The sequence below is a fragment of the Gouania willdenowi genome, chromosome 12 (assembly GCF_900634775.1).
Source record: "Gouania willdenowi chromosome 12, fGouWil2.1, whole genome shotgun sequence".
In the NCBI taxonomy this organism is placed as follows: domain Eukaryota; kingdom Metazoa; phylum Chordata; class Actinopteri; order Blenniiformes; family Gobiesocidae; genus Gouania; species Gouania willdenowi.
In genome coordinates, this window is record NC_041055.1 from 24,788,047 (window position 1) to 24,803,993 (window position 15,947).

The 15,947-nt window shown below is 36.3% G+C and overlaps 1 protein-coding gene across 1 annotated transcript; it reads left to right on the forward strand.

Moving 5' to 3' along the window:
• The first annotated feature begins 12,966 nt into the window (after positions 1-12,966).
• On the forward strand, positions 12,967-13,978 carry LOC114473514 (myosin light chain 4). Its single transcript, XM_028463187.1, has one exon. It carries the CDS (start codon positions 13,074-13,076, stop codon positions 13,680-13,682), a length of 609 nt encoding a protein of 202 aa, XP_028318988.1. The 5' UTR covers positions 12,967-13,073; the 3' UTR covers positions 13,683-13,978.
• The last annotated feature ends 1,969 nt before the right edge of the window (positions 13,979-15,947 follow it).

The following is a 15,947-nucleotide window of genomic DNA, read 5'->3' on the forward strand; positions in this document are numbered from 1 at the left end:
CACTTTACACTCTTTTCTTGCCACGTTTTTGCCACTTTTGGACTATTTTTGGCCACGTAACCATGTCTGCCCCCACTCGCTCGTCAAAAAAAATGGGGTAAATTTAACCCCATTTCACCTTTTTCCATTGTGCAACTGCCTTTGTCCCATTTTTGCCCCTTTTCAAAACTTTTTCTGACTTTAGTTACCATTTGCCAATAAAAGTTTTTTTTTTTTTTTTTTTTTGACACGTTCATTTAATTCTTTAATTTTTTGGCCACTTTTTGTCCCAGTAAGCTACCTTTTGCCCAATATTTGCACAATAAATACCACTTGTTTCCTTTTTTCTTACATTTTACCTCTTTTTGCCCCTTTCCACTATTGTTTGCCACATTTTGCCCTATTTCACTATCGTTTGCCACATTTTGCCCATTTAAGCTATCCTTTGCCATTGCATACCACCTGGTTCCTCTTTAATTGCCCATTTTATGGGTACTCTTGACTGCTTTTGGCCCTTATTAGTCACTTTACACTCTTTTCTTGCCACTTTTTTGCCAGTTTTGGACCATTTTTGGCCACCTGTTACCATATCTGACCTCAATTCACTCTTCAAAAAAAAAAAAAAAACATAACGGACTGGCCCCACTTGAGGTCGACGGCCCACCGGGACGATGCCCGGTATGTCAGAGGGCCAGTCCACCCCTGTCTGCACCGAACAATAGCAGGAGATCACATAGTACATCCCACAGCTCTGAATGACGACAATACCTCCATCTTACTGGCTCTGCAAAGAATTCTGACAGGGAGATTATGGAAGTTTCCAAGCTATTTGAGCCCCCCCCCTGTCCATCCCTACCCTATCTTCCATTCTCCACTGAGTACTTGGCTCGGCTACAAAATCCTCTCCCGTTTAGCTGAACTGGTCTATTTCTGATGTGCCTCTGATGCCATGTTTAGTGCGTGTCTCTGAATGGTTTCTACCTGTTTATCCCAGCAGCAAACAGGCTTATGAGATGTTTGCCTCAAAGCTTACCAGGTGCTTTTCTCTGCTGGAAATGTCTGTATGTTTAATTCACACCCTAATCCTGGAAAAAGTGGACCAAACATGTCTTTCATGCATCATCATAGAAATTAGCTCCACCCCACCCTACCCTTCTCTGTTTATGTTGGCTGCACTGTTTTTCACAAATTATAATGCTTGTTCTCAAATGGAGATTTTTGCCAGAATAATCACACAAACCCGTATTTGATGTGTAAAACATGTTTGTACAGCCTGAGCTGGTTTTCCCTGTCGTAAACTCCAGCAATGCCAAAAGAGAAACGAGAAAGCACTCTCAGCGGCACTACAATGAGGATACAACAGCTGCTGAAGTGATAGCATTGTGCCTTTGGGGACTTTTTTTTTTTAGGTCTTAATGAATCTAATAGTTTCTTCAGTATTCTTCTGAAACAAAAAACGATCATTCTCATTTAGGGTTCAATGCTTATGTCCTGTCACAGATATTGGGAATGGAATAGTGTTTAACTTGTTGAAAGCGGTTGTTTTAAAGTGGCTACTGAATTTATAAATGTAGTTATTTCATTCAATGTTAATCTCCAACACCGTTTCTTACCGAGTTATTTTTAGCTTATAATTAGCATTCAACATTACATTAACATTTCTATTTACTGCTTTAATGTTGTCATTGACTGTTTGCCCATGTTTTCTATTTAATCTGTTTGTGCATTTAAGCTATATGCTTTTTTTCGCTCTCTCTCTCTGGTGCCTTATTTGTATTTATTTTGTCATATCACGAACACTTTAAATATATATTTTCTGTGTTAAGTGAATTATCCTAGTTGTATACACGTGTCCCATTTGCTTGTAACGACTTTGTTAAAAACAATTTGTACATTTGAATTTCAGTAGTAGTTTAATACCGCTGAGTAAATATTATTACAGTAAACTGTATTAATATTGACTTCATGCAGAGGGTGCTGTTTACTGTTTCAATAGGTTGGAATTGGAAAATGATTTATTTTTGCCAAATATTCAATAACTCTGACATTATTACTATTTAATACTCTACACACAGGTCAGTACAATCTGACTCAATTTGTGGTATGAGTTGACAAACAAAAATCTATTCCATAATAATAATAATAATAAAGTATGAGGAAAATAGTGAGGATGCTATACATCCTCACTATTTAATTAAAAAAAATGCAGACTTGGAAAGCAGATTTCATTAATTGATAGGAATAACTTACCACATATAAATGTATTAGATTTTGTAAAGTTTTTTTTTTTTTTTTTTTTTACTTATATAAAAGGCAATTTATTTCCACAACAATGTTTTATTAAGTAGAAGCTACTTTTTCCATCCTCTGAAACGATGCATCTGCTGATTTGTCTCTAACGCCACATTGACATAAGGAGATGATTGCAGTTGCCGGGCAACAGAAAAAGCAACTGTACACAAAGCCTTGTTAAAGAGAAATCTGGGGCTTCACGAAAAGCAAGAGAATCCTTTCTGCTGCAAATGAAACCAAAGAGCAGGATGGAGAATATTCACACTTAAAAAAAAAAAAAAAAAGCAAAAAGCAAGATATGTCACAGACTGTGGCATATCCCAGTGATCAGAAAAGTGAACTCAAGCTTTCATTGTGTTTTGGATTCCCCCTTGACTGCAAAATGCTTAAATTACACCACAAATCAAGAGTCAATGCAAAAGTTGATATATATAAATTGATATTTAGTTTCAGTCATTTCTATTTCTATTTAATTTCTTTGAACGACCAGCCTGAAGATTTTAAACTTCATTTACATTTACCGTTTGGTTGTACATATGATTTGTTATGCTGAACTTTATAGATTTGAACTGCAATACATTTAACAGGAGCTAATCAGTCCTGCAGCCTTTCACCAAGACGTATATGGTGATTTAACATGTCAAATAAATAAAGGACTTTAATTATCAAAGACGCCTTATGTGTGCCAAAGAATCGTAATGTCTCCTGTTGGAATGGAGAATAAACGTGAGGCTTTTAGTTAATTTTTAAGTGACATATTGGAGCAAAATGGCTGTAATTAAAGAATAATCTGCTCCCTCATGTACCATTACTATTCTCACTGCAGAGCAACTGGAAGGAAATGTTCTCACTTGAACTTTGAAACCTTATTAGCCAAAATATAGGCACTGCAGGCTTACTTTTTCAAATTTTGGGAATCCATTTTGTAAAGAAATGTCAATAGATTATATTTCGGACCAGAAATCACTTAACTTTAGCCAACATGGCATATTATTTGGGCGCCATCATCAGAATACCTTGATAACTGCCATACAAACCTGTGTATGTTCTGTTTTAAAACCAAATCAAAAATAACAAATAAACTGAAGTTATTTTGTTTTACTGACTTAAAACCAAAACCGAAATATGGAAACGTCAAATACCAGATATGCAGCGTTTTTGTGTTTTAGAATAAAAATAATAATGATTAAATCTTGTTCTGTTTGAGATATTTTGTTATTTACGGGAAAATAAGAGCAAGACCTTCAGCACGTGACATTCTGTCAGTGAACAGAACCACAACTGAAGTCTGCTGCACCTGGTTTCCCTCCACAGGTCCTGGACCAGGTCTCGTCACACAATAGGACTGTTTAGGATTTCTTTCAGCAGTCTGTGGATATTTGAGTTTGTTAAAAGCTGCTCACGGTTTAAGTTTTGTTTTGTGGCGTTAAGATCCAAATAAACTGGTGACTGACTATCGACTGTAAGGCTGGTGTGAGGGACAATAGATATTTGAACTTCAACAATTTGACACTTTTGCAAAAACAATTAGACATCTTTTTTTTGTGCACGTTTTAATGCCGTGAGCCACTAATGGTTGATCACAAGAAACGAGGAGCACCAGTAGACTCATTACACCACCTCTGGTTCATTTAATCACATATCGTGCTGTATGCTTCTTGTAACATCCATTTGAAAATATTTTTATTTATCTACTAATAACGTTTCAATTCACCAGTTCATCAGTTGTGACTTTATACGTTGCTGCTTTTTTGTCAAGAAGTAAAAGTCCGCCCCCGTCTCTGGGTCCCCTCTGTGTGGTGAGCTTAAAACATGAAGGTCTCGTCCATAGTTATCCCGTAAATATCCAAATATCTCACAAACAAGATTTAATTTTAGATAACTTTTTTTTATGTATTCATGTTTTAAGTCAATAACACAAACTAACCACACCGTTTGTTATTTGGATTTGGTTTTAAAGCTAAATAACCAAAGAACGAACAGTACAAGTATTTTTTTTCTTTCAAATAATAGCCAGATTTTATTGAAAAAAAATGTTTGTTATTGAGGCAGGGTGATGAGGCAATTAATCCAATGTTTGGTCCATAGCAGGATCTTCATCAGATGACATAATGTACAAATAATAGTAATGTAGCCAGTTGTCCTGTGTGGAGGATGATCAACAACCTTATTAAACCAGGTTGACTCAGTCTCATTGTTATCTGTGGTGACATTTAAAACTTGCATGGTACATCACTTTGTTCTAATGACAAAGGTCACTGCTACTTAAAAACATTTCAGGGAAAGACGCACGTTTTTGAATTATTTCTTTTATGCGAATAAAAAACTATTACTTTTATTTTAAATCTAAATGTACTGTATATATTTTCAAACTGCTAATTCACAATAGTCCTATGAATTGTATGCCTGTTTCAGTTTTAAATGATGGAACGAAAAATCACAAATCAAGTCCTCATTTTATACCCAGCACTAGTTTATCATCATGTACACTTATTATGTTTTGATTAATTCCAAAGCATTTGCTCGGCTTCAGTAGGGTGTGAAATGCACTTTCCCTTTCGTAGTTTTTCGATTTCTATTATTGTGAGGAGGGGAGAGGGTGACGGGTAATGGTGGGGGGGGGGGCGTCTACAATGAACACATGGATGTCTGGTGTAATTAAGAAACTGAAGTATTAGAACAAGCACTGCCTTCAACCGCTATAATTCATCAAACATGGTCCTAATTAAATTGTTTACACAGACGTCTGGAAGCCAGAACCCGGCAACAGTCATTCCGTTACAGGAGTGCAATATTGTTTGAAAAGTTTTGTGTTGCGGTTTTTGACGTCCCACGGGGTGACTTGAAATCCTAATCAATTCCACTTTGTGATTAGTTAATGCAAACAATGGCTCACTAATGGTTGCTTCTAATAAGGCCTCCATCGGTTAATCACAAGCCCAAATTTGAGAAAGAACCACTAATGTGAAATATGAAATTGTTTACTGTCAACTCAACTATATCCTCTAGAACGGTGGTTCCCAAACTTTTCTCAGTCTTGTTCCCTTCAGACATTTAACCTGAAGCCATGTACCCCCGACTCCTGCACACTTAAAAACATAATGATGTAAAGTTATATACAAAGTAGCCCTACAGTGAATTTTTACCTCCTGTTGAGGAATAATAAAAATAACTGGAATATTTGCATTTCCTGAAGAAAATACAAGTGAGGATGCAGATACCGGCACGCGTCACACTGCATTTAGCTTATCATTGGCATTAGCTAGCATTAGCCTTGCAATAGCAATAGCCTAGCAAAAACATCAACTTAACATCATCATTGACATTAACATAGCATTAGCATTAACTTAGCATCAATATTAATTTTGACCTAGCATTAGCTTTAACCTAGCATTAGCCAATAGCAATAAACTAGCATTAGCATTCACCCAGCCTTAGTTTTAACTTCACATTAGCATTAACTGCTCTATTTATATTCTAGTTTCCGATGTTCCATATGTCACGTACCCCCATGACGATTTGCGTACCCCACTTTGGGGAGAACATGTGTTTAAATCAAAGCCCAGGTGCCAAATCCAACCAGGCCAGCAGGAGAGCGCAAACCTCTGTCAAATGCCAAATAATCTCTTTGTTCGATATTGGAATTGAAACTGGAATGGAGTACCTGGAAATCAAACACTGCTACAAAATAAAAGCCTTTTAGCCTAATTTATCTATTTAATCACGTTAAGAAAATGCATCCAACATCAAAAATAAGCTTCTGTTAATTAATGTAAATATTCAAAGGAAGTCAAAGACAACACTCCTTCAAAATAATGTTTCTCTCACAGTAAAGTCTTGGGGGAAAAAAAAGAATTTATCAGAATCAGTGATCCTGGTCATTTTACCCATTTATTCACACTTTAAAAGCTTTCAAGAAATGTCTATCCCCATTAATAATGATACAGTAGGTCCAAATGTATGGGCACCCCCATTTTTCACAGTGAAAAATCTAATTAAAATGCTCAATCTGGATCTGAACCAGAGGAAACTTGGTGGGATAATTTAGGAAAAACAAGACATGATTTTTTGAAATATTGCCAATGATATTGCCAATCTTCCATGACTTAAGGTATGTCTTTAGTTAAAATGTTGGTCAAGATCTGTTAAGGACTTTTGACGTATTACCGCTAACAGACAAACAGATATATGGTGAAGATATTTCCTCTTAAGCAGAGGTAATGACAGAGGGAAACTGGATAATTTTGTAAAATTACCAAATATGTCAGTTCAACTCAATGAAACTCAACAATATTTGCAGGATCTCCACATCAGTATCATTGGACTGTCGTCACTTTTAATTGCAAATTATTTTGTTCCCACTGCCATCAGTCTGTTTAACTCAATAACCGTAACCACTCTGATATCCAACCATATTCCTTCATTTGCACATTTGTTGTGGGTTTTTTATGTCATTGTTTGTATTTTGTTATTTTATTTTATTTCATACCTGTCCCCACAGTCATATATTTGCACTATTATCCTACATTGGTATTTATTTTGTTCTTATTGTGTGCAATTCTATTCTTGCTGCAACATGTAAATTTCCCCTCTGGGGGATCATAAAGGTCTATTCTATTCTGAATTGTTAAAAAATCTACCAATTTTTCGAAAATACTGCGATTTTTCACTAAAAAATCTTCTCAATTACATGAAAATTGTTCACAAAATCAAGTGAATTTAATGTGAAGATCCTGAATTGACTGATATCTGTCACTTATTGCTTTAATATTATTACCGTGCATACTGCACTTATCATTTATACGTGGAAGTGCAAACTAGACCACAAAAATGTTCCGTATTTGGCCGCTGAACTAAAATGAACTTGACACCCCTGCTGTAGAAGGCCACATTCATACAGTCGTGGTCATACAGTATGTAATGTATCTTAATAGTCATCTAGTCATGGTCATATAGTATATGCTGTATTATTATAGTCTTGGTCATAGTTCCACTGAGAATTGACTGACAGAATAAAGCAAAACGATCTGTAAAGGTTGCCCTAACATGTTTGATAATGGCTGTGCAGTCACTTGTGAATTAGAACTCAGAGCTTCTTCCCTTTTTAGCAAGTTTTAAAGGTCTTTAAAGTGTGAGTCACACCCTGCCAGGGCTATAGACAGAATGTAACTGCTGTCTCAATCACTCTCTTTTATTAGCCCTAACCAGACCAGTGGTCTGCCTGTTGTCATTCCCACTGTTATCTCTGGGATTAAGGCTTTGCTCTCTCTGACCACCCACCCATCCTTCTTTGCACTCACAATGATATAAACACACACGGCAAAAGCTTCAACTAAATGGGATCATGTAAGTTTACAGTTGCCCACACATGCTTCTGTCAGGGAGGAGGAAATATAGTGCAAATTCTACCACAGACAAACAGGGTTCCTATTAGAGGCAGTCTTTGGTTTATAGTAATTAAATATCTTCTTTTGCCTTAATTTAAACTTTATGAACGTTTAATAGCTTAGCTAGTAGTTGGTCGATGAACTAGTGTTGCCTTAAAGCAGGCATGGGCAACTGGCGCAAAAAACATACAAAATGACAGAAAAATAACAAATCAAAAGCAAGAATACATTAAACATATACAAAATTACAGACACAAAAAGACAAGAAAAACAAAAAATGATGACGCAAACCCATGGTATTAACAAGCGGAGTGACAACAGAAATACAGAAAAATTACTCTAAAAAAATGCAATCATAACAAGCAGGATGACAGGAAACATACACAGAATGACAGAAAAACATACTTAATTATGATAAAAACACTTAAAAGTTTTTTTTTGCCTACTTTAATGTTCTCTGTTGCACTTTTTGGTCATGTAAAGCACATTGAGTTGCCTTGTGTATGAAATGCAATATACAAATACATTTGCCTTGCCTCTGTTAACGCTCAGGTTGGTAATTATTCTAAATGCTGACATGGATGTTGATGATGTGGCCCTTCGATCAAACGAACACATTTTTGTGGCCATCGCTGTGATAAGTTGCCCACCTCTGCCTTATAATAATTTGAATTATTTCCAAAAACGTACTAAATTTTACATTAGGTTCATATCTTCTTACAACAGTCAAAAGCCATTAGATTTATTATGATTGGGAATGTGATGTGCTTTATGCATAACTCAAAGTGACCCTAACGGTGATCATTCTGACAGCAAATTTTGATTTATTTTTAGTCCGTTTCTTGACTAAAAGGCAACTTGAATGAATTCAAATGATATAGTCAAGATGAAAGTTTATTCTTTTTTAAAAGAAAGACTGAATTACAATTTATCAACCCAATATGGGTTATTATTGTTTGTAAATACAGGCAGATTTGTTGTGATCAATGCACAAGATCACATGTTTACAAGAGTACGAAATTATAGTTTAGTTTCTATTAGTTGACAAAAATAAAAAATATGAATATATTTTGATAAAGTTTTCATTAACCCATACATTTTGTACTTATTCATAGTAGTAGTCGATGCAAACTATAACAAAAATATCTGATCAACAAAATTAATCCTCGACCCTATTTATGGTCATTAACCAAGCCATTTCCTTATATTTATTTTTTGCTCATCGAGATCTCATTTTTATTTTATTTCAAACATGAACACAAAAAAAATTTAAATAATTTTGAAAAAGTAAAAAAAATCAAACAAAGCAAGGAGAGAACAAATGGTACAAAATCCTGCTTGTGAAGCCTGCACATGTTCATGTTGAAATTGTTATCCTCATCAATGCAAACAATGGGTTTCTCTGTCATATTAAATTCATTAATAAATTAGTATTATGTGGGTAACTGCTGTTTTCTTGTTGAATGGAGTATTTCACTTTTCAAGATTAAAGTTTCGAGCCACCTCATAAACCAAAAGTTGCTACCAAGTTGGTTGTTAAATGGACATTAGTGATGTTGAATCAGATGACCAGTTGTAAAATGCTGCAATCTCTTTTTTTTATACTGAAATTCACAGATTACACAAATGCCAACAACACTGTCAGCGTCTTAAAAACAATACATTTCAAAACTAGGACTGTTCATAAAAGCACCTCCAAATATAAGATGTAGTCTGTTTCAAATTAAAAAAAAAAAAAAGATACTTAAAAAACCGGAAAATTGTCCTTACTCTGGCATTGAAAGAGATATATTCAGTGGTCTTTGGAAACATTCAGTCTATTGAGCTTCTCCTGCAGATCTCACAAGGTCTCTTGTGAACATACGTGCACAAACTCTGCTGCACGTACACACACACCAAAACACAACAAATTAGCTGTCAGTTTTACTAGCCATGTGACCTCAAAAGCAAAGAGAAAGAAGATAATAATCTAAGACTAAGGACGACCACACACACACACACACACACACACACACACACAATGACACTTGACCAATGCGGTCCAAGGACTTCAGGGTTCAGAGTGAAGAATGAAGTAAAACTGGCGTGGAAGCACACAAGGATAATAGTGATAATAATATACTGTAGCAGGCTTTTGTTTAGATAAAGACATTTTATAAACTGAAGTTCATTCATCATTTATTTATTGGCTGTTCTGCCTTTTCCTGTTCTGGGTTGCTATGGTTCCCGGATGGAGTACCAGTCCATTACAGGGCAAACTTAACCACACAGACAACCAGTCACAATATGGAGCATGGGTGTCAAATTCAATTTAGTTCAGGGGCCAAATACAAAGTAGTCTGATCTTAAGTGGGAAAACATTTAAACATTAATGTCCCCAAGTTTGTACTATACACCACGTATAAATCATAAATAAAGTATATGCTCCATGCCGACAGTATCCAAGCAATAAGTGACGAATATCAGTCCCTGCAGGATTGTCTGTTTTAAATTTCCAATTTTAATTCGATATAATGTATAATAATTTAGTTCTTTCAACAATTTGAAATTTAAAATGACTGCAGTCATGTGGAAAAAAAAGCATGGGACAATTGTGATCTTCCAAATATTGTAAAGTTCCATTGGATTTTTGGATTTAGATATCTGAGCTTATCTATACCTTAATTATTTGATCATTTGGACAGTAATTAACTAATTTTTTTTCTATCTTCTTACCTTTCTCCGGTGGGCTAAATTTGATCGTCTAAAGTTGTGTTTCTCAAATGAGGGTATAGGTACCCCAAAAGGTACGCAATGGAACTATAGGGGGGCGAGAGAAAGAGGTATTAACAAATAAAGTGTCAATCTTCGTCTCACTCCAGGTTTGAGATGCCTGTAAATAATGAAAACTATAGAAATAGATCTATTCAGGAGGCACTAAATCAGTGTTTTTCAACCCAGGGGGTTGGGACCCCATGTGGGGTCACCTGGAGTTTAAATGGGGTCGCCTAAAATTTCTGAAAAAAGGTAAATAGATTTTTGAAATTTTGGAATTATTATTTTAAAAAAAACAAAAAAAAAACAGTCTAACAACTGTATTTCTATAATTTCCCTTTGTGAAATATAAATGTCGTTAAACTAAAATGCAGTAAATATATATAACTGAGCTCAAACACGATAAAAAAAAAAAAAAAAAAAACTAATCCTAGAAAAAGAATTCTTTATCAACATTGGGTCACGAACCAAAAAAGGTTGGGGACCACTGCACTAAAAACTGTTTCTTTCCACTTATTTACAAATTGAGATTCTTTAAAATGTGTTATCCCTAGTTCATTCCATCGTTATGCTCTATAGTGGTTTTTAAATAGTTTTCTAAGCAAAATGTGGCCGTCAGACAAAGGGGGTACTTAAATTCATAAATAAGAGAAACGAGTAACTCGAACCAAAACAATTTGAGAACCACTGGTCTAAAGGCCTCGATTTGGCCCCCGGACCTTGAGTTTGACACGTGATCTAGAGACTCCAATTAACCTACCATACACGTTCTGGGATGGTGGAATTAGACCAACGTACCCAGAGAAAAAACCCTACGCAAGCACATGGAGAACATGCAAACCAGGGTTTGGACCCAGGACCTTCTTTCTGTGAGGCAGATGTGTTAACCACGACCCACCATGATACCTAAACTGATGTGTTAATCAATAACTAATGCTATGGAAATGAACAGTTGTTGTATTCATTCGTCAGTTAATGAAATAACTATGTTGCTTTATTAATCATTCATTGAATAGAATTACAGAGCACACATCTACATTAGGCCTAGGTGACATATTATGTATTTATAAACTAGATACAAAATGAAAATGTCTTGTCTGGCTGCTGAAGCCCCTAACCCCACCATATGCTTCTGTTACAACATTTGAGATACATACAGTACATGTGCAATCTGTTATCCAATACCATGCCTGTATTTTTTAGCTTTTGGTTCTGAAGGTCCAGTGATGATTAGATATGTTGGAAATAAACACACGAGAAGGCTTTTATCTAGCATTTATTTTCTGCATCTGTTCATCCTGCTGAAATTTTACAAATACACCAGCTGACACACACACTCGCCAACTAATTTAAAAACTAGAATGAGCCAGTTTTGGACAATCTAGGAGCTAATAAGTGTAAGACATTTACATTTTTTCGACTCCTGTGCTCACGTGGCAAGTTGTTTAATCAATAGTGGGGTTTGTTTACAAAGATACCTGTATTGTGAAGGTATCCTAAAAGCAAATGAGTCGAGACATAATTTGAAGTTGTAATGTTGGGTATTTTAGACAGGGGACAGCACATTTCTAATTTATTATCCCTCGCCACAAAGTGTGAAGGGGAATATAGGTTTGAGCTCCGTCCATGATAGGATAACCACATTTGGTCTGTGGCTTCAGTGTATCAATACCTTGATGGAGTTCGAAAATGAGAAGTGCGCAAATATTTTTTCCGGAGTTATAGCCCTTGTGCCATTGTTTTTTTTTTTTTTTTTTAATTCTTGGAAACCGTTTAAGATGGTCTGTAATTTTATATTCTGATGTGATAATATTTACTTATGTATACATCTAAGTTCTTAGATTTAGGACATTTAGGAAAAGGTTGTGAGTTATAATGACAACCAATCTGGTGGGGGATTTTGATGACGGTCTTCTTGTTAGAAGTACTGTGCACATGAAATGCCTCTGAGCCTAAATTTAAAACCATTGTGGGACCAATGTACTAGTAAAATATTAACAGCGAAACTAGTGTGTGCAAGCATGTTAAACAGATAATACCCATAAGCAAACAGCGTTACCTGTCTGCAAACAGAGTACATTTTGAAAAAAGGAACATATCACCATAAAATGTTGATAAATATTATGGTGATATTTTCTGCTGTATGAAGACAGCAAGTTCTAAAAGGATGTTGAAAATGCACATTTTTTTTATCAACACTAAAAACATCATTCAAACATTGTGTATTTTATTCCAAAACAGCCTTGGAGCGAAATTGTGGTTCCTGCACTTTCAGGATTTAGTCAACAAGTTATTTCAGTCCTTCTATCTCATGGGGTGCTCACTGGCTATGCTCTGATCCCTTTGTCCATCAGGCAGACAGAACATTTTCAGGCTAATGCAACTGGACTCTCACTAATGACAGCAAATAGCCTTGTCGGCTAGATGACAGCAGCTGAGAACAATACCTAATGTTGACATCACTTGGTATGCAAATCTATTTCTGGTTTCTTCCTTTTATAGTGGCCTGTTTGATTTACTTTTCGGGCTACCCATGGCAAAGCACATATAAAAGCGTTGGAGGACAAGAAGGCCATCTGTGCTTGGTAATCCACCACCAGTCTGTTGAGACCCTTGTTTGCTTCTCAGCCAGTACAAGGCCACCTCTGTATCCTTTCAACAATGGCACCAAAAAAGGTTGAACCAAAGAAACCTGAGCCAAAGAAGCCAGAACCCAGGAAAGACGCAGCTCCTGCTTCAAAACCGGCACCAACTCCAGAGCCACAAGCTCAAGTGCCCAAAGAACCAGACTTTGACCCAAAAAGCATCACCCTCGAGTATACCGCTGACCAGATTGAAGAGTTCAAGGAGGCCTTCACCTTGTTTGACCGCACACCAACTGGAGAAATGAAAATCACATACGGTCAGTGTGGGGATGTGATGCGCGCTCTGGGTCAGAACCCGACAAACGCAGATGTGCTGAAAGTTCTTGGAAAACCAAAGCCAGAGGACATGAGCACCAAGATGGTGGATTTTGAGACCTTCTTGCCCATGCTGCAACACATCTCCCGTACAAAAGATCAAGGCACGTTTGAGGATTTTGTGGAAGGGCTCAGGGTTTTCGACAAGGAAGGCAACGGTACCATCATGGGAGCAGAGCTGCGTCACGTCCTGGCGACGCTGGGAGAGCGGATGACTGAAGACGAGGTGGACAGACTGATGGCGGGACAGGAGGACGCCAATGGATGTATCAATTATGCTTCATTTGTAAAGCATATTCTTTGTGGGTAAATCACGACCATTCAACCGTGCACCAAAAAAAGAAGAGACTTATCTAGCCATAATTCCTGCTCAAATTGTAGATTTCTGAGTGACATGACTGTTTAAAGGCTGGGTTGTCAATTAATCAGGAATGTTATTTACTGATGCCGCAAGCAAAAGCAAATACTCTGTGACAAATGTTGACCGCCAAATAGTATGACTGTTTTTTTTTTTTTTTCAATAAACACTCAAACATAATGAAATGTCACTGCGATAAAAATGAACATCCCAAAGTGAACCCATAATAAAGAAAATATAATTAAAAACTGCCTCACAGATGTCCATTCATTACATTCCTGATGAAAATGTTATTCTGTCTTCTTTTCTCAACAATCGTGTTAACGCGATTAGGATAAAGCTTTATTGGTTCCAAGAATTAAAATTTGGCTCCATTTGACACTTTAACAGATTTGATTCTATTTTACTTTACACAAAGATGATTTGAATATGTATGCTTGTCATTGTGATGGAGGGGCAGCTACTGTGAATGAAGGCACTTTCTGGATGGACACACATGCACACAAGGCTCCCTCTGTAACTGTAAGACAGGTGTACCAAGGACAAAAACTCTAATCTGCTTTTCACTGGCTGTTCTTAAATTTGAATAACCTGTTTCTAAATTAGAATCACCGGTAGTTCTTTATATATACCCAGAGACTGTGGTAGGGAGCATGTGGATCAGAAAATTAATGGATGGATGGATGGATTTTATATACATGCAGGTAAACACAAACTTTTCTTTGCATTTAACCCATTTGTAAGAATCAGTGAGCTGCCAAAGTGTAGCACCAGCATGTTGATCCAGTATATGAATAAGGTGGCAGTGGCCCATGTTAAAGATATAAATCTTGTTTTTTTTCCCATTATGGTGGTCACTGGCCACGTTTACATGAGAGCTTTAATTCCTCTTTAAAGCAGAATAAAAGTTAATTCTTCTTTAACCTGACCTTGTAAACACAATTCCTAGTTTAATTCTGAATTAAAGTTAATTCCGAATTAAGTGGCTGGTTTATTCCATTTTTAATTCCGAATTAGATAATTCCTCTTTCTTGTAAACACTTAACTTGGTTAAAGCCACTTTAAGTTATTTTGGATCGTTTTGTGCTTTCGCAACTTGCGGCGATGACGCACTGGTGACGACATAATCCAATATGGCGGCTGCCCAGACTCCAGCCTAGACTATTTATTGAGCCTTAAAATACATATATATATATATATATAATGGATATAATGAAAAGAGTGGATGGACGGAGGCATAAACATGCAGAATTACACACAGACCTAATTGTGCAGTAAATGTGTCCATGTACTGCATTCACAGGCTGTAATATCACCAGTTCCATTATACCTGTTGTTAGAGCTACTATATTTACCAGGGAGCAAATATCTATTCCTGTTGATTGTTTTCCAGAGCTTTACTGGGCTTTTTACCTGTGACTAGCTCCTATCTCCTTCCGCTCCGCGGTCCAACCTGAAACCGTGTGTTATTGTTGAGCTGCTGCTTCAAAACTACAATCAAAATAAAGGTGAAAAATTCGCTCAGACAATAAAAGCCTTCCCAAACCCCAGACCTAAAGCGGAATTATCTAAAGCCAAATAAACCGGTTTTTCATGTAAACCTCAGTTCGAGATTTACTATAAACACGAAGCAGAACACTTTAATTCCGTGTGAATTAATTCATAAAAAATAACTCCGAATTAAAAAAAACATCATGTAACCCTGGCCACTGTGTCTTTAGCAGTGTTGGGTAAGTTCATTTGTTAATAAGCAGTGTTGGGAACGTTACTTTAAAAAAGTAATTAGTTATAGTTACTCACTACTTGTTCCAAAATGTAACTGCGTTCGTAACTAAGTTACTCTATAATAAAAGTAACTCATTACCAAGGAAAGTAACTATTTGTGTTACTGTTAAAAAAAAAAAAAAAGTTGCTATATGTCAAATAATTCAGATTTTTTTAGATGCGTGTGTCGTGAGGTGCTTCATTAAATTTGAGTTGCTTACAACGGATGTCGATGAAGTCTTCACTCCTGGATATAATGAACACTTCACATACACATTCTTACCTTTGACCACAATTAATTTAAAGTAGTTTGTTGTATCGCCATCTTAAAAATTACAACTTTTCATCAGACTGCTCCACGCTCGCCATCTCTGCTGCTTCATCAAATCTGTAGTGGTTGTGTCGCGTGTGTGTGTTTCGCATGTGCTGGCACGTTGCCTTAGCCAATCATAA

Bases quoted from the DNA above. Each gene is read 5' to 3' on its own strand.
- LOC114473514 (XM_028463187.1), top strand. From the start codon at position 13,074: ATGGCACCAAAAAAGGTTGAACCAAAGAAACCTGAGCCAAAGAAGCCA.